The 25,973-nt window shown below is 41.6% G+C and overlaps 1 protein-coding gene across 1 annotated transcript in view; it reads right to left on the bottom strand.

Annotated features, from left to right (window-relative positions):
• The window catches only part of DNAH3 (dynein axonemal heavy chain 3), a 231,387-nt gene that overhangs the window by 141,267 nt on the left and 64,147 nt on the right, over positions 1-25,973 (bottom strand). Inside the window, exons 19-25 of the mRNA XM_068967931.1 lie at positions 23,183-23,274; positions 17,599-17,713; positions 9,476-9,592; positions 7,903-8,082; positions 7,087-7,223; positions 4,209-4,410; positions 2,249-2,341 (exon numbers count right to left, since the gene is read on the bottom strand). Of these exons, the coding sequence (XP_068824032.1) occupies positions 2,249-2,341; positions 4,209-4,410; positions 7,087-7,223; positions 7,903-8,082; positions 9,476-9,592; positions 17,599-17,713; positions 23,183-23,274 (936 nt within the window). The remainder of the gene's footprint in view (positions 1-2,248; positions 2,342-4,208; positions 4,411-7,086; positions 7,224-7,902; positions 8,083-9,475; positions 9,593-17,598; positions 17,714-23,182; positions 23,275-25,973) is intronic.

The raw sequence follows: 25,973 nt of genomic DNA, 5'->3' as shown, positions 1-25,973 counted from the left end.
GAAGGCAATGGCACCCCACTCCAGTACTCTTGCCTGGAAAATCCCATGGATGGAGGAGCCTGGTAGGCTGTAGTCCATGGAATCGTGAAGAGTCAGACACAACTGAGTGACTTCACTTTCACTTTTCACTTTCATGCATTGGAGAAGGAAATGGCAAGCCACTCCAGTGTTCTTGCCTGGAGAATCCCAGGGACGGGGGAGCCTGGTGGGCTTCTGTCTATGGGGTCGCACAGAGTCGGACACAACTGAAGCGACTTAGCAGCAGCAGCAATTTTTGATTTATAATGTATCAGGGGTCAAAGGACTTGGTTTTTCACTTACAATACAAATACTACTGAGAGAGGCAACAGTGTCAGTCCTGGGTACATCATTGGGAAGGTGTTAATTGAATATTCCTTTAATGGAAAAAGTCCTGGGGGTAGGGATGGGGGCCTCAAAGTTAGAAACACTTAAAATAGAGGAGACTAAAGATCTAGTCAACTTTTTCACTCTGTCACTTTCATCAAGTGGCTCTTTAGTTCTTCTTCGCTTTCTGCCATAACGGTTCACGGGGTTCTCAAGGCAAGAATATTGAAGTGGTTTACCATTTCCTTCTCCAGTCCATGCTTTGTCAGAACTCTCCACTGTGACCCATCTGTCTTGGGTGGCCCTACATGGCATGGCTCATAGTTTCATTGAATTAGACAAGGCTGTGGTCCATGTGATTCATTTGATTAGTTTTCTGTGATTGTGGTTTTTATTCTGTCTGCCCTCTGATGGATAAGGATAAGAGGCTTATGGAAGCTTCCTGATGAGAGGCTCCTTGGAAGAAGAGCTATGACCAACCTAGACAGCAATCTAAAAGCAGAGACATTACTTTGTCAACAAAGGTCCATCTAGTCAAAGCTATGGCTTTTCCAGTAGTCATGTATGGATATGAGAGTTGGACCATAAAGAAAGCTGAGTGCCGAAGAACTGATGCTTTTGAACTGTGCTGTTAGAGAAGACTCTTGAGAGTCCCTTGGACTGTAAGGAGATCAAACCACTAAATCCTAAAGGAAATCACTCCGAAATATTCATTGGAAGGACTGATGCCGAAGCTGAAACTCCAACACTTTGGCCATCTGATATGAAGAACTGACTCACTGGAAAAGACCCTGATACTGGGAAAGATTGAAGGAAGGAGAAGGGGATGACAGAGGGTGAGATGGTTGGATGGCATCACTGACAGGATGGACATGAGTTTAAGGAAGCTCCAGGAGTTGGTGATGGACACAGAAGCCTGGCATGCTGCAGTCCATGGGATCGTAAAGAGTTGGACACGACAGAGCAACAGAACTGAGCTGTAAGATCTAGGCTGCCAACAGTAAATGTAAGAGTAATTGTGACAGGTTCTTTTCCCTTATGCCTTCTGTTATACAAGTCACCTAAAGCTTTGGGAGCTAAATGAGTTGTGCCCTTTGGAGTGTTAACTACAAATTGCCACTTTGCCATCTACCTCTATACAGATTAAATCATGTGCTGCTGCAGTTGATTTTCAGCATCCCCTAAAAGGAGTTCAGGGTGGGCAGAAATGAGGCACTCTGTGCTTTGAGAAAAACTTGCAGCACAGGTCTTCAGATAGACATTTTCAGGAGCTGTTTTTATTAGCTCAGTTCTTTTATCTCCTTACATCTAGAAAAGCACCAATACCCTTCATGGTGACGAGTGCTCCTCGTGACTAGCAGAAACCTGAAAAAATATGTGCTTGATTGCATGTATTCCCCCTTCACCAAAATCACATGTATATTGACCTGCTCCCTACCTCTACGGAGCAATTTCTCAGAGCTATCTGAAGTGCTGTTCCCCAGACTGCAGTCTTCTTGTTGCCCCAAATAAAACTTACCTTGTAATTTTCACATTGTGCAATTTTTTAAAGTAAACAGGGCATGTGTAATGTTAATGAAAAACCTAGGAGAGGGGATGCTTAATTGGGAAGGGGCTCTAAATAAACCTCTTGCCATCAATTATTTTCACAGAAAGGACTGGCCCACAGTAATCATACGATATACTGGTATGGGCTGCTTATAACTGTAAACCTTTCATATTCAGAACAATATATACTGCCCCAGGATTTATAGGGAAAAAGAAAAGAGGCACAGAGGGGTCAGGTATTACTTATAAGGAGAGGGATGGGTTTTAGTGGAAGACAGGCTTCCATTTAACTTTGGCCCCCAAATTTTTCTTGGTGTACCAACACCCTGGCATGTGTACCCTGGTTTTCATTTACCTGGACATATGCTTCAATCCCAAGTTTAATAACTTCCTGCATACTGGCAAGCATCATCTGTTCCACCTGTAGGAGCCATTTTTCCACCATGCCCTGCAGGTTGAGACAGACAGAGAGGCAGTGACAGTTAACCAAGCCTGGAGGGAGGGACCATGGGCAGAGGCCAGCTTTCTCTCAGCAAAGGGCTGGAGGGAGGCCAAAGGTTTGTACACCTTCGAGCCAATAATCTTTAACTATTGGTTACCCTTATTTACTGTATTCTCAGAAGTGTATGTTTCAAAAGAGGGACAATAGAAACTTTTTAACACACATTTCTTTCACATTTTCTGAAAGACAACTTCTTAGGAGACAAGTGATATATTTATACTTCAGATTGAGAAATAAGATATTGCCTGTCATGTCAGTAACTAAAAGAAGTTGCAGCCACCAGCAACTGCAGCCACCCTGTATCCCCTGAAGGTGAGCCCTGAAGGAACTCAGGAAGGAGACAAAGAATGCTTGCCTACAAGCTGCAGTCACCCCCAAGGGTGCAGCTTGAGGAAACTCAGGACGTGAAAACACAGGATACTGGCCCCAGATAGCTGAGGTGGATATCAAAGGATTGATCAGTGAGCCCAGACTCTTGCATCTTCTCATACATAGAAAAGCAATCAGTTCCTTAACTTGTGGTATCTGGTTTTCTTTCATTAACAATAATCTTTTGACATTCAGAAGTTGCAAAACTCCTAAATATCCTGGCTCCCCTCCAACCTCCAGCAGTTTTCTCCGGCTTACCTGAGATGTTGCCTCTCTAACTTGACATTCTAAGAATGTATGCTGAATAAAACAGAACTCAACTTTTGGGTGGTACATTTTTTCAGTCTACAAGTTCATAAAATAAATTGTCCATTTCTAATTGACAGTTTTAATTCTTGTATTATTCCAGCAGTCCTCAAACTTTGCTGGGTATTGGCATCATCTGGAGTTCTTTAAAAGTTATGGATTTCTGAACCCCACTCCCAGACATTCTGATTTGATTGGTATGAGATGCAACCAGGGCAAATGGAGTTTTTAGACTCTCTACAGGTAATTAGAATATGCAGCATATTATTCAGTGTTAGAGTTTCAGGTAGCTGTACCTGCTGAATTCAGTGCTAGCTGGTGTCTGGTTCCAAGGTGTGATTCCTAGTTGCTGAAACTTAACTGTGTGGGTGGCAAAAATGGTCTATCAAGCAAGGCCAAGAACGCTGGTCTACTTCTACTGTGAGGTGCTGGCATGTTCAGCAAGAGCGGAAGTAACTTACATTTTACTTGAAGGGCACATGTATAAAAAGTGTGAGTTAAATGGCATTATATCCATGATGTATTATTGACCTTTAAAAACACCTGCCCCTACTGGACAGTTTATTGATCTGACTGGATCTCTGAATTTAGATCTGCTCATGCAGATTTAAACAGTAAGTTGTTTGGATCTGGTTCCTGGTACTGTCTCCACGTCAAGTTTTATTGAAAATTTCCCACAAATTTAGGGTGCCATGTGAATTGCAGTATAGTCTCCATCTTAGAGATGAACAAACAGACCCAGAAAGATTAGTTCCCCAAAGTCGGCCGTGCTGCATGCTTAGTCTCTCAGGCATGTCCGACTCTGCGACCCATTGGCCTGTATGTAGCCCGCCAGGCTCCTCTGCCCATGGGATTTTTCAGGCAAGAATACTGAATTGGTTGCCATTTCCTTCTCCAGAGGGTCTTCCTGACCCAGGGATCGAACCCACATCTCCCGTGTCTCCTGTATTGCTGGCAGATTCTTTACCTGCTGAACCATTAGGGAAGCCCCAAAGTTACCCCATCATTAAGTTGTGGAATGTAAATGTTCCACACTCAGTCTGAAACCAGAGTCTAAATGCTTAACCAACATATAATCTGCTTCTCTCTGTTTGGCTGTTATAAAGAAAAGAGCTCAAAAATGGGTAAATGGAATTACTTTGGCTTGAGCTGGGTAGATTTTCTGTTTGAATGGAACGATTTCTTTTTCTGAGCTGATCATGCCCACAATCTCCAGACTGTCTGTAAACTCCAGCTTGGCAATTCCTTCAAAGCACTTCTTCAAGTGTGGCTGCACCCGGAGAGGGTCCTTTGTCTCTGACAATATCTCCAGCAGCTCATCATTTGATAGGAAGAAGAACCTATTTCAAAGCAAAGCAAGATGGCTACTGGAATCTCTTCTAAGAGCTTCTATTCCCAACAAAAGTGATACTCCCCGACAGGTAGATGACACTCTAGTGAACACCAGCTACTTCTAGGGCCTTATCTAAGGCCGACTCCCCATCACCATTTTTCATCTAGGGCATAGAGACTGGAGACAGTTTTGACTCAGAGCAAAAAAAAAGAAAGAGATGAAAGCTGGTATATGTGGGTTTTATATGGCTGTGTGTGAGGAGTTGGTATCAGCTGAAAGACATCTAAACAGAGCAGTGGTTCTTAACCTTGTCTACAGCTTAGAATCATCTGCAGAGTTTAGGAAAAAAAGTTTCAATGCCAAGGTTCCACTGCCCAGAGATTCCAATACTGATCTGGGATCTTATATTTTTAAAAATCCCTGTGATTCTAATGTGCAATCAGTGTTGAGAACTACTGGGCAGGAGGAAAGAAAACTTCCTTATCTTTCCTTATTCTCAGAAAGTGTTACAGGTGGGAAATAAGTGCACATTAATAATGAGCCTATTTATGTGCAAAGGGCTTTATCATGTTTTATATTAGAGTAATAAGATAGCTTCACTCTCTTGCTTAGACCTTAAAGGCAGGGATAGCAAACTTTCAGAAAATGTTCTAGGGATAAATCTCTACAGTAACCACTAGGTTTTAAGTTCAGTAATGGAAGGATCATATAATGACAGTTTTCACTGTATGTATTGTTGTTCAGTTCCTATGTCATGTCCAACCCTTTGTGACCCCATGGACTGCAGCACTCCAGGCTTTTCTGACCTTCACTATCTACAAAAGGTCACAATATTTGTAACTTCTTTGTTCAAGAGGTGAAGTCTGTTTTCACATCTCTTGAAACTTGGCTGGCTCTGAGTTCTTCTTTGGCCAATAGATTTTAGAAGACATGAATTTGCACTAGTTTCAAGCTTAGACATCAAGAGGCCTTGAAGTTTCAACTCTTGCTGCTTTTGGGAACACTGCAACCATCACCATATGAATAAACCCAGGCTAGCCTTCTGGAGGTTGAAAGACATTTGGGCCAATTATCCTTGCTGCCCTGGCCAACAGGAAGCTCACCACCAGACAAGTGGTTGAGGTGATGGTCTGCCAGTTGACTGCGATCAACATGAGTGAGCCCTGATGAGGCCAGAAGAACTACCCAGCTGAGCTCTGCCTAGTTTTCCAACCCACAGAATTGTGAGCTCAGGAAACAGTTGATGTTTTAAACTTCTAAGTTTGGAGGTGGCTTGTTATGCAGCAAAGCAAATTAACACACTGTAACTGTAGCATTGAATGGATAGGAATAAATCAATAATTATTTGTTGGCTGGTTGACTAACTGTTATCTAATTAGGATGTCAATTTCTCCCACTCCCAAGTGAAATTCAAATAGGTGATCTCTGTGGATTCATCATGTGTGATAATGAATAAGGCTCAATAGCCATAAGAGTAATAATTAGTATTTTGTATAATTTAAAACTAAAAATTTTATTTAGTACTCTGTATTTTCAAGATAAAATTCATTTAAAACATGTGACTATCAAGAACATTTTCAAAGTCTTTTCTGAGAGCGCTTACTTTTATTCCATAAAAATATACAAACAAATACTGATACTTTGTGTATGTAGTTAATTAACTTAGGGAGAAGATGAAGCTCAGAAAATTTAAATAACTGAGTATCTTATCCAGACTACCTGAATTTGTCCATTTACCAGTCTTATGCTTTTTAGCAAGTTTTGTTTCCTCATTTGTAAAATTGGGGTAAAAACAATGTAAGCAACTTCATAGGATTATTGTAAGGGCTAAATCAGATAATATGTTTAAGCACGTAAAGTGGTGACCTGGCATATGGTAAATATTGTATTAATGTTGGATATTATTCATACTTTTATTAGGAAAAACATTAGTGGGCATATGATTAGAAGCTCATATTTCAAAGGTTTCTTCTTAACAAAGTTTTGTGCATCCAAGTTAAGGTTTTTTTCACTATCTGTGCTATATTTGTATTATCCAACACTGAAGCCCTTAGCAAAATGTGGCTATTTACCTTTAAAGAATTAATACTAAATAAATTAAAATTTTACTAAGTTACAGTAGTCACATTTCAAGTGCTGGATAGCCATATGTGGCTAATGACTCAAACTGAGGTCTGCTTAACTCCAAAGTCCAGGCTTTTGAGTACTATACCCCTCTAACTGGGTGTCTGACCATGCTGGCTCCATTGGTGTCCATTCAACCTCACTCTAAATAGTGACTATGAAGACATGCCTTACCCCTGAGAGCTGTCTCTTGGGGAATGGAAAACTTCAAAAGAATATGGAATAGATGTGTGTGTACGCGCGCGCGCGTGCTTAGTCGCTCAGTTGCGTCCAACTCTTTGCAACCCTATGGATGGTAGCCTGGCAGGCTCCTCTGTCCATGGGGATTCTCCAGGCAAGAATACTGAAGTGAGTTACCATGCCCTCCTCCAGATCATCTTCCCAACCCAGAGACTGAACCCAGGTCTCCACACTGCAGGTGGATTCTTTACCGACTGAGCCATCAGAGAAGCTCATGGAATAGATGAGTAGAAGCCAACTCTCAGTATAAAAAAAAATGTAATTCTACCAATATATGGGTCAAGAGGGCAAATTCAAACTAGAGAACAATACTAGATACCTGGGAAAAAACAGTCTCTTCTTCTCCAAGTAATCATTCAGCCCTTTCTGGATGTCCTCCAACAGAAGGTTGGCTTCTTGAAGTCTCTCAGCCATCCGTGGCTGGTCTGCTGCCATCAAAACCCTGGTATCTTTCACCTGGGTTCCATAAAAAGGCGATAATCATTAAGAGGTTCCCAGATTCTGAGACTGATTGCTGTAATGAGTGTGTGACTAATGCATCGATTAATGACCCTCCCAGCCTAATCACCTCCTAATCCCACAAGGGTGACTGCTCATAACAATACCCTTTTGCTCTGGCCATGATTGAATGGGGTGGGGTTGGGCACCTAAAAGCAACAAAGTCAATCATATTTTAACTACTGGGATTGTGGAATCAGACCATGATATTCTATACTTATCTGTTCTTGCCCCTCGAACATTTGTTAAATAACTGAGTAACTGAATATAGTGAATCATTTGAATTCTAAAATTATTCTCAATTTATAAGCTTTAGCACATTATCCTGTAACAAATAAAGTCTTATATCTCATGAGGAATTGGAGCTAAATTATCCAAATTTAAATAGTTACCTCTATGAAATTGGGACTTCAAAAGGCCACTAATTTTCATATTTCCTATTCCCATGTTTTAATTTTTAATAACAAATAACCAGAAATTTAAAAATTATAAAGATATTGTATTTGCAAAAATCATCTTAGGTAAAATCCAGTTTACTTATAGATTTCAAGGGACATGGTAGGATTGAATAATGAGGAACATCTATATGGCATCCCACATTTGTGATGGTAAGATGTGCTAGGGAGTGAAAACTCACAGCTTGGGACATAAGTGATTTCCAGTAATTATCAACGATGGCAAATTTCCTGCCCTCTTCTGGCATCTGGGCTATGATGTCCTCTGAACTGAAGATTGGTTCCAGGTACAGCCAAGTGGCTTGGCACTTTAACCAGGCATCCAAAATTTCCTGCACACGAACTAGCTTTTCTTCCCATTTCTGCAAATTTAGCATTTCACATCTGAATCATTAACATGCCACTATGCATCACAGACCCACTGACTAAACAAATGGATGCATTCGTTAACTTATTCAGTCATTCACTTGTTCCACAAATACTTGCTGAGTGACCCCTATGTCCTGGTCACTCTTGTAGGCAAAGTGGATACACCAATGAAAGAGAAAACAAGATTCCTTATCCTTATAGAGTTCCTAGTGGAATAATCACAACAACAACAATGCTGCTAATTAACTGAAAGCGTCAGCTCTGCTACAAGCTTGTTTAAAAAATTTACACTGGAAAGCATCTTGAAAGAGAGAGTTAAAAAGAGGGATAATTTAAAAAAAAAACAGGAATAATAAAAGGAATAAAAAAACAAGGAATAATAACAAAAAATTATAAAAAAGAATAATAATAATTAAGAAAAAACAAGCCTAAAAAGGAATTTTAAAAATATCCTGATTTTCAGGGTTATCTTAAAAAACAACAATAACAATAATAGTTTTAAGGCTTACTCTGTGCCAAGTGATGGTCCAAGTGCTTTATGTACGTGAAAACCAATTTAACCCAACAGATTCACGAGGGAGATATTATTATAAAACTTACTTTACAGATGCAGAAACTGACATATTCAAGTAACTGGTCTAAAGTCACACAACCAATAAGGGACAGAGTCAGAATTTGAACACAGTCTGGCTTGAGTCTCTGTCCTTAGCCTATTCTACTTCTACAAACAATGATCAAAGGAGGCTAACCTCCAGTAATTTACATTCCAGATTTCTAAAACTGATAAGATACATTCCAAATGTATTTTTGTTTGGTGTACTCAAAACACTTATCTTCTCTTTTAGCAGACTGTCACAAAACCTCAGTCTACTGAACTATTACAAAGGCTTACTTGGTTATTGCTTTCAGTCTTTATAAGCTTCCCTGGTGGCTCACTTGGTAAAGAGTCTGCCTACAACATGGGAGACCCAGGTTTAATCCCTGGGTGGGGAAGATCACCTGGAGAAGGAAATGGCAACTCACTCCAGCATTCTTGCCTGGAGAATTCCATGGACAGAGGAGCCCGGTTGGGCTACAGTCCATGGGATCATAACAAGTTGGACACACTTTCAGTCTTTTGTTGTTGCTGCTTTTTATCAAGAGAAAGTGGGTTTTCTTTTTAATTGAACTTAAAAATCTTCTTTTAGGATTTCCTTGCAGTCCAGTGGTTAAGACTCCATGCTTCCACTACAGGGGGCGTGGGTTAGATCCCTGGTTGGGGAACTAAGGTTCTACATGCCTCATGGTATGGTCAAAAAGTAAAAACAAAACAAAAGCTTTCCGTTCCTCCAAGAAAGCCAGAGCCTAATGGGCCATCACAAAACGTTCCATCTCATTTCCTCTTACCCGGCATTCAGTTTCTATTGGTTTGACAAATGGAGAGCCACACATGGTCTGGGTTTTTATCACGTGATCATCAAGTAACAGTTGAATGTCATCAACTGCACACAAGATGCTTGTATCCTGCAAATAAAATGACCCACCCTGTTAAAATCAGACCTCTTTCCCACAACTTCATACTGATCCCCAAAGGACTCACCGCTCAGATCTCCACCTCTGTGGGACACTATGTCTTATAGGAGAGAGAGTTTTCTATTTTCTACTTTGAAAATATTCTTAAAGACTTTTATACCTCCTTTGCAGAAATAAAATGTGCTCCAAACCTAGATCTGCAACTAGTATCTGCTGTCTGGAGGAGAAAGAGTTCTGTCCTCTTCTCTGTGTTTCTGATTTTCTGTTCACTTGCTTTCCTGGCTCCCTCAGGTAGAATCAACTGCTAATCTGCATAGATTAGGTTTGATTCCCAAACCATGTGCCCCAGGGCACTACAGCAAACTCACAGCAAATAACTTCAGTTATGCAGAAGGGCCTAGAGGAGCTATCCCACGTTGAGGGTCAGGAAGGGTGGCGGTGAGGAGATATCCTTCGTCCAAGGTAAGGAGCAGCGGCTGCGCTTTGCTGGAGCAGCGTGAAGAGATACCCCACCCCCAAGGTAAGAGAAACCCAAGTAAGATGGTAGGTGTTGCAAGAGGGCATCAGAGGGCAGACACACTGAAACCATACTCACAGAAAACTAGTCAATCTAATCATACTAGGACCACAGCCTTGTCTAACTCAATGAAACCAAGCCATGCCCATGAGGCCATCCAAGACGGGCAGGTCATGGTGGAGAAGTCTGACAGAATGTGGTCCACTGGAGAAGGCAATGGCAAACCACTTCAGTATTCTTGCTTTGAGAACCCCATGAACAGTATGAAAAGGCAAAATGATAGGATACTGAATGAGGAACTCCCCAGGTCAGTAGGGGCCCAATATGCTACTGGAGATCAGTGGAGAAATAACTCCAGAAAGAATGAAGGGATGGAGCCAAAGCAAAAACAATACCCAGCTGTGGATGTGACTGGTGATAGAAACAAAGTCCGATGCTGTAAAGAGCAATATTGCATACGAATCTGGAATGTCAGGTCCATGAATCAAGGTAAATTGGAAGTGGTCAAACAAGAGATGGCAAGAGTGAATATCGACATTCTAGGAATCAGTGAACTAAAATGGACTGGAATGGGTGAATTTAACTCAGATGACCATTATATCTACTACTGTGGGCAGAAATCCCTCAGAAGAAATGGAGTAGCCATCATGGTCAGCAAAAGAGTCCAAAATGCAGTATTTGGATGCAATCTCAAAAACGACAGAATGATCTCTGTTTGTTTCCAAGGCAAACCATTCAATATCACGGTAATCCAAGTCTATGCCCCAACCAGTAATGCTGAAGAAGCTGAAGTTGAACTGTTCTATGAAGAGCTGCAAGACCTTTTAGAACTAACACCCAAAAAAGATGTCCTTTTCATTATAGGGGACTGGAATGCAAAAGTAGGAAGTCAAGAAACACCTGGAGTAACAGGCAAATTTGGCCTTGGAATGCGGAATGAGGCAGGGCAAAGACTAATAGAATTTTGTCAAGAAAAGGCAATGGTCATAGCAAACACCCTCTTCCAGCAACACAAGAGAAGACTCTACACATGGACATTACCAGATGATCAACACCAAAATCAGATTGATTATATTATTTGCAGCTAAAGATGGAGAAGCTCTATACAGTAAGCAAAAACAAGACCGGGAGCTGACTGTGGCTCAGATCATGAACTCCTTATTGCCAAATTCAGACTTAAATTGAAGAAAGTAGGGAAAACCGCTAGACCATACAGGTATGACCTAAATCAAATCCCTTATGATTATACAGTGGAAGTGAGAAATAGATTTAAGGGCCTAGATCTGATAGATAGAGTGCCTAATGAACTATGTAATGAGGTTCGTGACATTGTACAGGAGACAGGGATCAAAACCATCCCCATGGAAAAGAAATGCAAAAAAGCAAAATGGCTGTCTGGGGAGGCCTTACAAATAGCTGTGAAAAGAAGAGAGGCGAAAAGCAAAGGAGAAAAGGAAAGATATAAGCATTTGAATGCAAAGTTCCAAAGAATAGCAAGAAGAGATAAGAAAGCCTTCTTCAGGGATCAATGCAAAGAAATAGAGGAAAACAACAGAATGGGAAAGACAAGAAATCTCTTCAAGAAAATTAGAGATACCAAGGGAGCATTTCATGCAAAGATGGGCTCGATAAAGGACAGAAATGGTATGGACCTAACAGAAGCAGAAGATATGAAGAAGAGGTGGCAAGAATACACAGAAGAACTGTATGAAAAAGACTTTCATGACCTGGATAATCGATGGTGTGATCACTCATCTAGAGCCAGACATCCTGGAATGTGAAGTCAAGTGGGCCTTAGAAAGCATCACTACGGACAAAGCTAGTGGAGGTGATGGAATTCCAGTGGAGCTATTTCAAATCCTAAAAGATGATGCTGTGAAAGTGCTGCACTCAATATGCCAGCAAATTTGGAAAACTCAGCAGTGGCCACAGGACTGGAAAGGTCAGTTTTCCTTCCAATCCCAAAGAAAGGCAATGCCAAAGAATGCTCAAACTACCGCAAAATTGCACTCTTCTCACATGCTAGTAAAGTAATGCTCAGAATTCTCCAAGCCAGGCTTCAACAATACATGAACCGTGAACTTCCAGATGTTCCAGCTGGTTTTAGAAAAGGCAGAGGAACCAGAGATCAAATTGCCAACATCTGCTGGATCATGGAAAAAGCAAAAGAGTTCCAGAAAAACATCTATTACTGCTTTATTGGCTATGCCAAAGCCTTTGCCTGTGTGGATCACAATAAACTGTGAAAAATTCTGAGAGAGATGGGAATACCAGACCACCTGACCTGCCTCTTGAGAAACCTTTATGCAGGTCAGGAAGCAACAGTTAGAACTGGACATGGAACAACAGACTGGTTTCAAATAGGAAAAGGAGTGCGTCAAGGTCGTATATTGTCACCCTGCTTATTTAACTTATATGCAGAGTACATCATGAGGAATGCTGGCCTGGAAGAAGCACAAGCTGGAATCAAGATTGCCAGGAGAAATATCAATAACCTCAGATATGCAGATGACACCACCCTTATGGCAGAAAGTGAAGAGGAACTCAAAAGCCTTTTGATGAAAGTGAAAGAGGAGAGTGAAAAAGTTGGCTTAAAGCTCAACATTCAGAAAACGAAGATCATGGCATCCGGTCCCATCACTTCATGGGAAATAGATGGGGAAACAGTGAAAATAGTGTAAGACTTTATTTTTGGCGGCTCCAAAATCACTGCAGATGGTGACAGCAGCCATGAAATTAAAAGACGCTTACTCCTTGGAAGAAAAGTTATGACCAACCTAGATAGCATATTCAAAAGCAGAGACATTACTTTGCCGATTAAGGTCTGTCTAGTCAACGCTATGGTTTTCCCAGTGGTCATGTATGGATGTGAGAGTTGGACTGTGAAGAAGGCTGAGGGCCGAAGAATTGATGCTTTTGAAGTGTTGTGATCAGAAGACTCTTGAGAGTCCCTTGGACTGCAAGGAGATCTAACCAGTCCATTCTGAAAGAGATCAGCCCTGGGATTTCTTTGGAAGGAATGATGCTGAAGCTGAAACTCCAGTACTTTGGCCACCTCATGCAAAGAGTTGACTCATTGGAAAAGACTCTGATGCTGGGAGGGATTGAGGGCAGGAGGAGAAGGGGACAACAGAGGATGAGATGGCTAGATGGCATCACTGAGTCGATAGACGTGAGTCTGAGTGAACTCCGGGAGTTGGTGATGGACAGGGAGGCCTGGCATGCTGCGATTCATGGGGTTGCAAAGAGTCGGACACGACTGAGCGACTGAACTGAACTGTACTGATTTTAAAATAAAATAGAAATATTTTCTTTTAATGTATATGTTCTTTTTTCAGTTATTAAGTTGATGGGGCACAAATATTTAAGTTTTCTGAACTCCGTTACTTCATAAACAAAGCTGTTAAGTATTTCTTTTGGACTAGGGAGGGAACCATTTTAAAAGTACTCAGATACCAACAGCACCATGAACCAAGAAAGTTTGGGAACATCTGACTCAATAATTATTTGGCATATTTTACTAGTGAGGGTTACTATGTCTTAAAAGTTAGTCCTTGTAGATGGACTTTTCTTCTTGGGCCATGTGGCAAGCAAGCTGATAGGGGCTGTCCCCTGTGGTAGGTCTGGTCTTTCTCACTCTGTTTTCAATTCCTTCAGGCTTATATCTGGGTGGTTACTTTGGAGCTAGAATATATTTTCTCATCCTCCTTTTACCAGTAGCTCTGTAGTGGGAGGTGTGTCCAGCTATTTAATAAAGTGGTACCTTGACTTTCACTCTGCTGTTGACCATTGTCACTTCACCATAGTTACTTCAATTAAAAACTCTGATGACTGGCCAGAAGTAACTGAGCTGTTATCAGGTTCCTCAACTTAACTCCTCAGTTCAGTTCAGTTCAGTCGCTCAGTCGTGTCCGACTCTTTGCGACCCCATGAAACACAGCACACCAGGCCTCCCTGTCCATCACCAACTCCCAGAGTTCACAAGACTCATGTCCATTGAGTCAGTGATGCCATCCAGCCATCTCATCCTCTGTCGTCCCCTTCTCCTTCTGCCCCCAACCCCTCCCAGCATCAGAGTCTTTCCCAATGAGTCAACTCTTTGCATGAGGTGGCCAAAGTACTGGAGTTTCAGCTTTAGCATCATTCCTTCCAGAGAAATCCCAGGGCTGATCTCTTTCAGAATGGACTGGTTGGATCTCCTTGCAGCCAAGGGACTCTGAAGAGTCTTCTCCAACACCACACTTCAAAAGCATCAATTCTTCAGTGCTCAGCTTTCTTCACAGTCCAACTCTCACATCCATACATGACCACTGGAAAAACCAAAGCCTTGACTAGACAGACCTTTGTTGGCAAAGCAATATCTCTGCTTTTGAATATGCTATCTAGGTTGGTCATAACTTTTCTTCCAAGGAGTAAGCGTCTTTTAATTTCATGGCTGCTGTCACCATCTGCAGGGATTCTGGAGCCCCAAAAAATAAAGCCTTACACTGTTTCCACTGTTTCCCCATCTATTTCCCATGAAGTGATGGGAACAGATGCTATGATCTTCGTTTTCTGAATGTTGAGCTTTAAGCCAACTTTTTCACTCTCCTCTTTCACATTCATCAACAGGCTTTTTATTTCTTCTTCACTTTCTGTCATAAGGGTGGTGTCATCTGTATATCTGAGGTTATTGATATTTCTCCTGGCAATCTTGATTCCAGCTTGTGCTTCTTCCAGCCCAGCGTTTCTCATGATGTACTCTGCATATAAGTTAAATAAGCAGGGTGACAATATACAGCCTTGATGTACTCCTTTTCCTATTTGGAACCAGTCTGTTGTTCCATGTCCAGTCCTAACTGTTGCTTCCTGACCTGCATATAGGTTTCTCAAGAGGCAGGTCAGGTGGTCTGGTATTCCCATCTCTCTCAGAATTTTTCACAGTTTATTGTGATCCACACAGGCAAAGGCTTTGGCATAGCCAATAAAGCAGTAATAGATGTTTTTCTGGAACTCTCTTGCTTTTTCCATGATCCAGTGGATGTTGTCAATTTGATCTGTGGTTCCTCTGCCTTTTCTACAACCAGCTGGAACATCTGGAAGTTCACGGTTCACTTATTGTTGAAGCCTGGCTTAGAGAATTTTGAGCATTACTTTACTAGCATGTGAGATGAGTGCAATTGTGCAGTAGTTTGAGCATTCTTTGGCATTGCCTTTCTTTGGGATTGGAATGAAAACTGAACCTTTTCCAGTCCTGTGTCCACTGTTGAGTTTTCCAAATTTGCTGGCATATTGAGCGCAGCACTTTCACAGCATCATCTTTCAGGATTTGAAATAGCTCCACTGGAATTCCATCACCTCCACTAGCTTTGTTCATAGTGATGCTTTCTAGGGCCCACTTGACTTCACATTCCAGGATGTCTGGCTCTAGGTGAGTGATCACACCATCGTGATTATCTGGGTCATGAAGATCTTTTTTGTACAGTTCTTTTGAATATTCTTGCCACCTCTTCTTAATATCTTCTGCTTTGTTAGGTCCATACCATTTCTGTCCTTTATCGAGCCCACCTTTGCATGAAATTTACTCTTAGTATCTCTAATTTTCTTGTACAGGAGGCAGGGATCAAGACCATCCCCAAGAAAAAGAAATCCAAAAAAGCAAAATGGCTGTCTGAGGAGGCCTTACAAATAGCTGTGAAAAGAAGAGAAGTGAAAAGCAAAGTTGAAAAGGAAAGATATAAGTATCTGAATGCAGAGTTCCAAATAATAGCAAGGAGAATAAGACAAAAGTCAGGGGTGCCTTAAAAATACAGAATTCCAGGCCAGAGTGATGTTGTGATTTATAGTAAGACAGATATTTGGCCTCTGTCCCTGTTGTTTGCACAGCTCCTAAAACCCTTGGAATTTCCTAAGGGATGACAGAGATTTTCTTTGCTTAATGAGGTGGCTTTTGTACCACATCTAAGGTGGGGAGTTGGTTGTCAGGAGAGTCAGGAGAGTGGTTAGAGGGTTGGAACTTTTAGTCCACCAACTTGTCTCCTGGCAGGGGAATGGGGATGGAGACTGAGTTCAATTACCAATGGCCAATGATTTAGTCAATTATGCCAAAGTAATGAAGCCTTTATAGAATCTCAAAAGGAGGGTGGTCAGAGAGCTTCTGAGTTGGTGAACATGAGATCTGGGTGAGTGGCATGCTGAAAGAGAGCATGGAAGTGCCACACTACTTCCCCATACCTTGCCCTAGGCATTCCATCTGGCTGTTCCTGGGTCCTATGTCCTATAATAATCCAGTGATCTATCAAGTAAACTGTTTCTGAGTCTAACAAATTAAATCAACCCAAGGAGGGACCTCCAATCTATAGCTGGTTGGTCAGAAGCACGATAACCTGGGCTTGAGACTGGCATCTGAAGTCAGGGGTGAGGGGAACTGGCAGTCTTGTAGTCTTAACCTATGGAATCTCTGGGTAGATAGTGTCTACTTACAATTGAATTGAATTGTAAGGGACCCAGCTGGTGCCATATACTGCATGGTACTGTGGAAACCCTCCCCAGCCACCCTCAACACATGCACATTGGAATTGAGTGACCAGAAAGAGTACCAGGGTTGAGATGCACTGCTTCAAGAGCCAATGCCCTGCATGATATGAGTTTCTGCCTGTTACCTCACCTAAGCAGCAAGCTCTCCTTCTCATGGCCCACCCCAAGAACAAGCCAGCATCTGAAGATGGCTGAACAAACCGTGCGGGTTTATGTGAAAAGAAAGTGTACAGCCTTGTTCTCCAAAATGTGGTCCAGAGACCACAGCTTCAGTGTTACTTGGGAGCTTGCTGGAATTGCAGAACCTCGGGACCCAGCTTAAACTTGCTGGATCAGAACCTCCTCTTTAGAAAGACTCTCAGGTGATTCCTGCACTTAATAACACTTGAGAAGTGCTGAGCACTGTCTACCTCAGTAATATTTCTGAGGGACCTGGGGTGCCTTCCCTGGGAGATGCTAATTCATGAGGCTGTTCAGCTCCTTTTCAACAGAAAGCTTGTTGCTCTGAATTAAAAGGCTTTTCTCATTTGAAAATGCATGCCTCCATGGTGTCTGAAAGGAAGGCTGACTGGCACAGGAAGACAGACAGGAGGAAACAATCTAATGCAACAGCATAGTGGTTATAGACAACAATACTGTATTAAAAACTTTAAAGCTGCTAAGACTAGATCTTAACTATCCTACCACAAAAAGGAAAGGATAGGTATGTGACATGATAGGGGTGTTAATGGTAATCATATTGGCTGGTAATCATAGTGCAATATGTAAAAGTATTAAATCAACACATTATATACTTTAAACTTACAAACGTTATATGTCAATTATGTATCAATAAAAAATTTTAAGACAGATTAGAGATCCTTCTTCCTGATTCGCTTGCAATTTTGAAATGAATCCCTTCTGTAATTTACTACATAATAAATGGGCTGCTCTCAGGGGATTGAACTGTTGGACTGAGACTCACAGTGTCCCTGTACTTCACAAAGTTGAACGTCATGTTAACCCAGTCTAACTTCATTTTCTCCAAGTTTTTCTCCAGAGAGTATTCCTTACTGGCAGCTGCACCGATGGGCTCCAGTCTAAAGAGGAGAGAGAGTGATAGTAACATCAACAGAGGAGGCATCAAAAATACATTAAAGGAGGAATTTCAGCTCAGCCATTAGAGAAATTTAAAAAGCCTTTAATTTTACAAAAAGTTTACCATCCTACTCTAATATTTACCAGTATCTCCAATGTTTTGCAAGATTTCTTTACCCTTGGCACTATTGACTTTTGGGGCTATATTAAAGGCTGAATTGTATCTCTCCAAAAATCATATTGAAGTCTTAACCTCCAGTGCCTCATAATGTGAGTTATTCTGTTTGGACATAAATAGTTCTTTGCGTGCTAAGTCACTTCAGTTGTGTCTGACTCTGTGACCCTATGGACTGCAGCTTGTCAGGCTCCTCTGTCCATGGGATTCTCAAGGCAAGAATACTGGAGTGGGTTGCCATGCCCTCCTCCAGGAAATCTTCCTGACCCAGGGATTGAACCCATGTCTCTTATGTCTCCTGCATTGGCAGGTGGGTTCTTTACCACTTATTTCGGAAGCCCAAATAAGTCTTTAAAGATGTAGTTAAATTAAAATGAGGTCATTAAAGTGGGTCCAATCTGATATGACTGGTATCATTTTAAAAAAAAAGTATTTATTTATTTAGCTGTGCTGGGTCTTTAGTTGTGGCATGTGGGATCTTAGTTCTCCAACCACGGATTGAACCTGGGCCTCCTGCATTGGGAGTGCGAAGTGTTAGCCACTGGACCAATGACTGGTATCTTTATTAGAAGAGGAGATTAAGATACATACATAGAGGGAAGACCACATGAGGACACAGGGAGAAGGCAGTCATTTGCAAGGAGAGAGGCCTTGGAAGAAACCAAATCCCAGCCCTCAGTCCCTATCCCCTGCCCCCACCCCCAAGAAAAACCCCCTTGACCTTAGACTTCAAACCTACAATTGTGAGCAAGTAAATTTGTGTTGTTTAAGCCAATCGGACTATGGTATTTGTTACAGCAGCACTAGAAAACTAATACAAGGAGGTAATTCTTTGTTGTGAGCAGCTGTCCTGTGCACTGCAGGATGTTCAGTAGCATCCTTGGCCTCAACCCACTAGATGCCAGTAGCTGACTCCCCTAGTCCTCACCCCTTGCCAGTTGCACCAACCAAAAATGTCTCCAGGTGTTGCCAAGTATCCCCTCGGAGTGGACATCCCCAGTTGAGAACCACTATTTTAACCATTAAAACAAAACCTTTTTTCCATTTTCATTTACTCCTTATTATTCCTATTTACTTCAGAATTATTGGGCTTCCCAGGTGGTACAAGTGGTAAAGACCCTGCCTGCCAGTGCAGACTTAAGAGATGCAGGATTGATTTATTATTGACTTCTTATTCAGATCTTAGAACTTCTGTTAATTTATATGATGGCTTTTTCTCCACTTTCTGTCCATACTTTTAAAAAACATATCTGATATTTTCCTGATGCATTGGGCCCATCCATGGAACAGCCCCTCTAGAGGTTCCATAGAAAGAGAGACATAGTGAGAGAAGGGGAAGATAGATTCCTTTCTTCTTCTTTCTGCAGGAGAGCTAAATCCAGGTGTGACTGAAGAACTAGATACCAGTTCTTCTGACTCCTAATCCAGCGTTTCTTTCTCCCCAACAATGTGCTTTCTGCCCTATCAGAGGAGCAACAGAATTGCTCACATGTGGTCAGCCAAACAGGACAACTGAATTGAGCTGAAAACCCAAATTTAGCCTCACAGAGGGAAGTAGAAGAGGCATGGATAACGCCAGATGAACACCTCAGCAGCACGGTCACCATCCTAAATGTGACCTTCTCAGGAGACAACTAAATTGAGTGAGCATATAGAGAATAATAAAGGCAGGTGTCAACCTAGATGAGTATGAGACAAATAGGCTGGACGTGTGGCTGTGACTAAGTCACTTGACAGGCCTTCAGTCCCCATTTGCCCATATCAAGGGTTTTGGTATAATTAAATAAGACAAAATGCTTGGAAATGTGCCTTATGACTTATGATTATGCAGATAATTGCAGGAGAGGATTAATAAGGTTGGGAGTCCGTGAAGTATATCAAATTGACCTTATCCAAATGCACTGTTAGTCACTCAGTCATGTCTGACTCTTTGTGACCCCATGGACTGTAGCCTGCCAGGCTCCTCTGTTCATGGATTTCTCCAGGCAAGAATACTGGAGTGGGTAGCCATTCCCTTCTCCAGGAGATCTTCCCAACTCAGAGATCAAATCTGGGTCTCCAGCACTGCAGATTCTTTTACTGTCTGAGCCACCAGGGAAGCCCCCCAGCTAACTGTGGGCTGTGATAAAACTACCTTAACTACAGAGAGTGGGCTATAGAGGGCACCATACCTCACTAATAGGTGGTAGCTGAGAACTTAAAAATTAAGTCAGTTCGGGTTACATGCCTTATCTCATAATCCTCACAATAACTCTCGATCACCTAGCTACTATTATTATTTCTATTTTACAGATAAGGAGACTGGGCACACAGAGGTTAACAACTTGGCCAAGGCATCACCACTTCTGGATTTGTCACAACTGAGCATGGTGGCAAGAAGCGTGGCAGTATGCTGTGTATTTGCTCACCCTCTGTCTCCAAACGTGGGTTTATCTTTCAAGGCAGTAAAGAGTAACAGTTAAGGCTCTGAAGTCAGCTAGCCTGGGCTCAGGTCTTGGTTCTTGTGACCTCTGGATAGTTACTTAATTTCTCTAATCAATTTATTTTCTCATCTGTAAAACGTGACTAAAATTACCTAGAATATTAGGTGGTTGTGATGGATAAGTTGGCTAATGCATATAAAATACTCAGTGCAGCATAATTGTTCTAGAGCTGCTATTTCTTGGGAACATCTTACTGGGGAAAATGAGGCCCTTTAATAAAATTACATAAACCTGGTAAAAAATGATGTGTCCAATCCCAAAGAAAGGCAATGCCAAAGAATGCTCAAACTACTGCACAATTGCACTCATCTCACATGCTAGTAAATGCTTAAAATTCTCCATGTCAGGTTTCAGCAATACGTGAACTGTGAACTTCCAGATGTTCAAGCTGGTTTTAGAAAAGGCAGAGGAACCAGAGATCAAATTGCCAACATCCGCTGGATCATGGAAAAAGCAAGAGAGTTCCAGAAAAACATCTATTTCTGCTTTATTGACTATGCCAAAGCCTTTGACTGTGTGGATCACAATAAACTGTGGAACATTCTGAAGGAGATGGGAATACCAGACCACCTGACCTGCCTCTTGAGAAACCTATATGCAGGTCAGGAAGCAACAGTTAGAACTGGACATGGAACAACAGACTGGTTCCAAATAGGAAAAGGAGTATGTCAAGGCTGTATATTGTCACCCTGCTTATTTAACTTATATGTAGAGTACATCATGAGAAATGCGGGCTGGAAGAAGCACAAGCTGGAGTCAAGATTGCTGGGAGAAATATCAATAACCTCAGATATGCAGCTGATACCACCCTTATGGCAGAAAGTGAAGAAGAACTAAAAAGCCTCTTGATGAAAGTGAAAGAAGAGAGTAAAAAAGTTGGCTTAAAGCTCAACATTCAGAAAATGACGATCATGGCATCTGGTCCCATCACGTCATGGCAAATAGATAGATAAACAATAGAAACAGTGACAGAACTTTAGTTTCATGGGCTCCAAAATCACTGCAGATGGTGACTGCACCTATGAAATTAAGAGATATTTGCTCCTTGGGAGAAAAGCTATGATGAACCTATACAGTGATTTAAAAAGCAGAGACATTACTGTGCTGACGAAGGTCCATCTAGTCAAAGCTAGGATTTTTCCAGTAGCCCTGTATGGATATGAGAGTTGGACCATACAAAAGGCTGAGCATTGAAGAATTGATACTTTCTAGTTGTGGTGCTGGAGAAGACTCTGGAGGTTCCCTTGGAGAGCAAGGAGATCCAACCAGTCAATCCTGAAGGAAATCAGTCCTGAATATTCATTAGAAGGATTGATACTAAAGCTGAAGCTCCAATACTTTGGCTACCTGATGCAAAGAGCTGATTCATTGGCAAAGACCCTGATGCTGGGGAAGATTGAAGGCAAGAGAAGAAGTAGGTGACAGAGGATGAGATAGTTGGATGGCATCACTGACTCAAGGGACATGGGTTTGAGCAAACTCTGGGAGACAGTGGAGGACAGGGAAGCCTGGCATGCTACAGTCCATGGGTTCACAAAGAGTCAGACATGATTGAGCGACTGAACAACAATAACAATAAATCCAAAATATTATAATTTCAACACATAATCACTATTTAAAATAAGTATTTTGCTTTTTTTTCTTAATAAATCTTTGAAGTCCAGCCTATATTTATACACTCAGCACATCAAATTTAGAATAGCTACATTTCAAAGGATGAGAGGCCACATGTACCAAGCTGCTCCTGTACTGCACAGCACTGACCTGGAGGATTTGTTAAAACACAGATTGCAGTGATCACCCCCTGAATTTCTGATTGAACAAATTGGGGTGGTGCCTGAGAATGTGCATTTCTAACAAGTTTGCTGGTGATGCTGATGCAGCTGGGCTGGGGTCACAGTCTGAGAACCATGTGTGTTTAGTGAGCCCAAACCCAGTTGCCTAATGGGGTCTTTAGTCTCAGGAACACATCTTCCCATCCATCACCCTGAAGGAAGTATGGAAAAGCAAACAGGGTTCTGAGAATCTCTGGTCATAAAAACAGCAGTTTCAATAGTACAAATTCTCACATGCAAACTCTAGGGGCATTTGGAGAAGGAGAGAAAGCAAGTGAAGAGATCTCTCATTTGACCATATTTCATTTAGCTCAGAGAGCCCCTCCTGTTTGTTGCTGTTGTTTAACAAGGAGGAAACTGAGGCCCAGGAAAGTGCTATGGTCTTGCCCAAAGTCTAGCTGGACTTGGAGCTCAGGTTCAAAGAACTCTTTAAAAATTTTTATTTTTGAAATAGAATCTCTAACTCAATTTTCTAGTCATAATCTGACATCAACTCTGCAACTGGAGGGACTTCCCTAGGTGGTCCAGTGGCTAAGACTCTGCGCTCCCAATGCAAGGGGCTGGGTTCAATGTCTGGTCAGGGAACTAGATCCCACATGCTGCAACTAAAGATCCCACATGCCACAATGAAGATCAAAGATCCTGCAACTAAGACCTGACACAGCCAAGTAAATAAATATTAAACAAAAAACAGAAACTCCACAGCTGGAGACGAAAGCTTCACCAGCTGCTGCTGCTGCTGCTAAGTCACTTCAGTCGTGTCCGACTCCGTGTGACCCCATAGACGGTAGCCCACTAGGCTCCCCCGTCCCTGGGATTCTCCAGGCAAGAACACTGGAGTGGGTTGCTAGTCAGCTGAAATAGAGGTTATCCTAAACCAAAATGAGAAATGTAGCTTGCTATATGGCCATTCAGTCACACAAGTATAGGAAATTACAGATACCTTGACCAAAAACTTTCTGAAAGGAGAAGTCTTACTTTTCAATGAATTTGCCAAATCCAAATTCCAGCATATTTGAGAGACAAGTCGTTTCAGTGGGCTTTATTTCATAGCCGACAATCTCACTGATCTGCAAAGAGAAAAAAACAAGTGTGCATTGTCCAAATTAATGTTGTTCAGTAGACTTCTTGTGATGACTGAAATGTTCTATAGCTGTGCAGGAGCCACCAGTCACATTCAGCTGGTGAGCCCTGAGATGGTGGCTAATATGATTGAGGAACTGATTTTCAAATTTTATTTAATTTTAATTATTTATGTTTAAATAGCTGAGTGTAGCAAGTGGCTAATGAACTGGACAGTGCAGGTCTAAGGATCTGGGAGGCAGCCTAGGTAGGGCCCAGCCTGCATTGTGTCTGGTTTACTGGGGGTTGTTCTCCCACCAGAACTTGGCATAATGCAAACATGTGGGCACCTTATGGGTCCCACACTACCTAACGGTCCTCACAACTAGGTCCAGTTTTGTGCTCTCAGGTGGTGAACCAGGGCAAAATGTGGTTCATGCTCAGAAGCTGCTGGATGTGCTGAATCAAATGAGGAAGTCATGAGGACATGGGGCAGGCAGATTCCCAGATTCTGTGATCTGGGGGTGCTGGGAAAGAGGAAAATCTTCCTTTCAATTCAGTGTACTAACTGGTTGGAAATGTTAGCACTTGTTATGACCATTCCTTTGGTGTAAATATTACCCAACTTTATCTTTTAAGTGATAATATCCCCGTGAACAGTCTTTGATGAAGTCTATGATGGCTTTTGAGCACTTTTATAGGGATTGAGAGATCTGGGCAGCATGAAGGTTATGTGTGCTCAAGAAGAGCATGTGGGTTGGGGGAATGAAGCTCTGTAAAAAACCTTCCCTATTGCCCAGTTTTGTATCAGTCCAGCTCCAGTAGGACTAAAGAATATCAGAACAGGAAGGGATATGAAAGTTGCATCCCGTTCTGTCTTATTCAGCCCTGTGTCCCTGGGGCCTGGAACGTAGCATCAATAAGCACTTGTGGAGTGAAAGCATGAGTGAATCACCCAATTCACACAGCTTCCAATCTGGGTTCTGAGATCACCTGGAGGACCACTGAGGTAACGAAAATAACAAAAGCGATATTACTGCAGGCTTACTATGTGATAGGCACTGTTGTAAGAGCTTTACGTACTTCATTCTCTCAACAAGGTGAGGAAGGTACTAATTCATTATTATTCCCATTTTACATAAAAGGAAACTGAGACAAAGAAATTAAGTATCTTGTTTATGACCATTTAGCTAATAGATCATAATAATAGATCATAATAGCCATTTCAGAATTGGGACTTGGATCTAATTCTGACGCCAAATCTCTCATCCACCATACATTAGTGTTTCCTATAGGTCTTCTAGGTATAGTTGTACAGATTATATACTGCATAACTCTAGAAAGTACAATTCAAACTGTAGGGCACAAAAATAGCATTCCCTCAAGAACAAACCGCATAATTGTTTCTGGTGGCTCTGGGCTCTCATTTATTCTCTAATTCTGCAAGTATGACTTTAGAACAACACATTATCTCTAGGGTTAAATGACATAACAGTGTAAAGCACTTGGCATAGCACTTGGCCTGTGAAAGACTCAGAGATTTGTAGTTTTATTTTTAAATTGCTTTGTTAATTATACAGATTAAAAAGGTATCTGGTTTTCTAACTCTAAGAGCTGAAGTTATACTATCCAATATGTAGCCACTAACCCCCTGCAGTTTTTGAGAACTTGAAATGCAACTAATTCATATTGAAATGTGCTGGAGTTTTGTAAAAGCATGCCATATTTCAAAGAGAGATCACATTAACATTTTTAAATTGATTATCTATTGAACTGATAATGTTTTAGATATGTTTGGTTAAATATATTCACAATTTATTTCACCTGTTTTTACTTTTAAAAATGTGGCTACTAGAAACTTTAAAATTACATGCATGCTTATTATTTCCACTGGGCAGCAGCATCCTAGAGAGTCAGCTTTGGTACATATCAGTGCACCATTACCTGTTCTATCCTGTTTTAAACCACAGTAGTTGTGGGGGAGCCTGGTGGGCTGCCATCTACGGGGTCACACAGAGTCGGACACGACTGAAGCGACTTAGCAGCAGCATCAGCAGCAATAAATTTTATGTTTCAAATATGGAGACTAGCCTTTCTTGCTCAAGTTCTGGGAAACGGTCAGAAATCTCAAAACAACCACCTCACAACCCTAGAAAATCCATTTTGTAGCCTTGAGAGCTTCAGATGGTTAAGCCTATAGAACCCCCGCCAGAGCCAAATCTGTGAACAAGAATCTCCTGAGTTGGCACTGAGAATTAGAACTGAGAATGCGTCCTCTATGACCATGGAGACAATTTATTCTTCAAAGCATTGTTGGGAAGATGAAATGAGAGAATCCACATAAAGTATATAACAGTATTCAGTACATAGTTGGTACTCAGTACAATTTAGCTATTATTGTTATTATTTTAAGTCCAGGGAATTTCTCCCCCAATCTGTCCATCTAAGTGGCTTATAAGTGAGAATTATTAACGTCTAGGAATGGTTGGGATTTTTAAAGTGCCCAACTATGAGAATACTATCACGGGAAGCAGCAGATGGAGAGAGGAAGGCTTTCTGAGCCTCCCCTGTAACACTGTTTAAATGCCATTGATGAGTATACTTTCTATAATGCCATCTCATGGAGAGAACTAGCACTGCTGGAGGGCATCTGGCTACCTCACTGTCTAAATGGGTCAAAGTTCCAGTCAGGTTAGGTCCACAGGGA

This window comes from Capricornis sumatraensis, chromosome 3 (assembly GCF_032405125.1).
Source record: "Capricornis sumatraensis isolate serow.1 chromosome 3, serow.2, whole genome shotgun sequence".
Taxonomy (NCBI): domain Eukaryota; kingdom Metazoa; phylum Chordata; class Mammalia; order Artiodactyla; family Bovidae; genus Capricornis; species Capricornis sumatraensis.
Note: the sequence above shows the minus strand (reverse complement) of the source record. Positions and strands in the feature narration are given on the sequence as shown.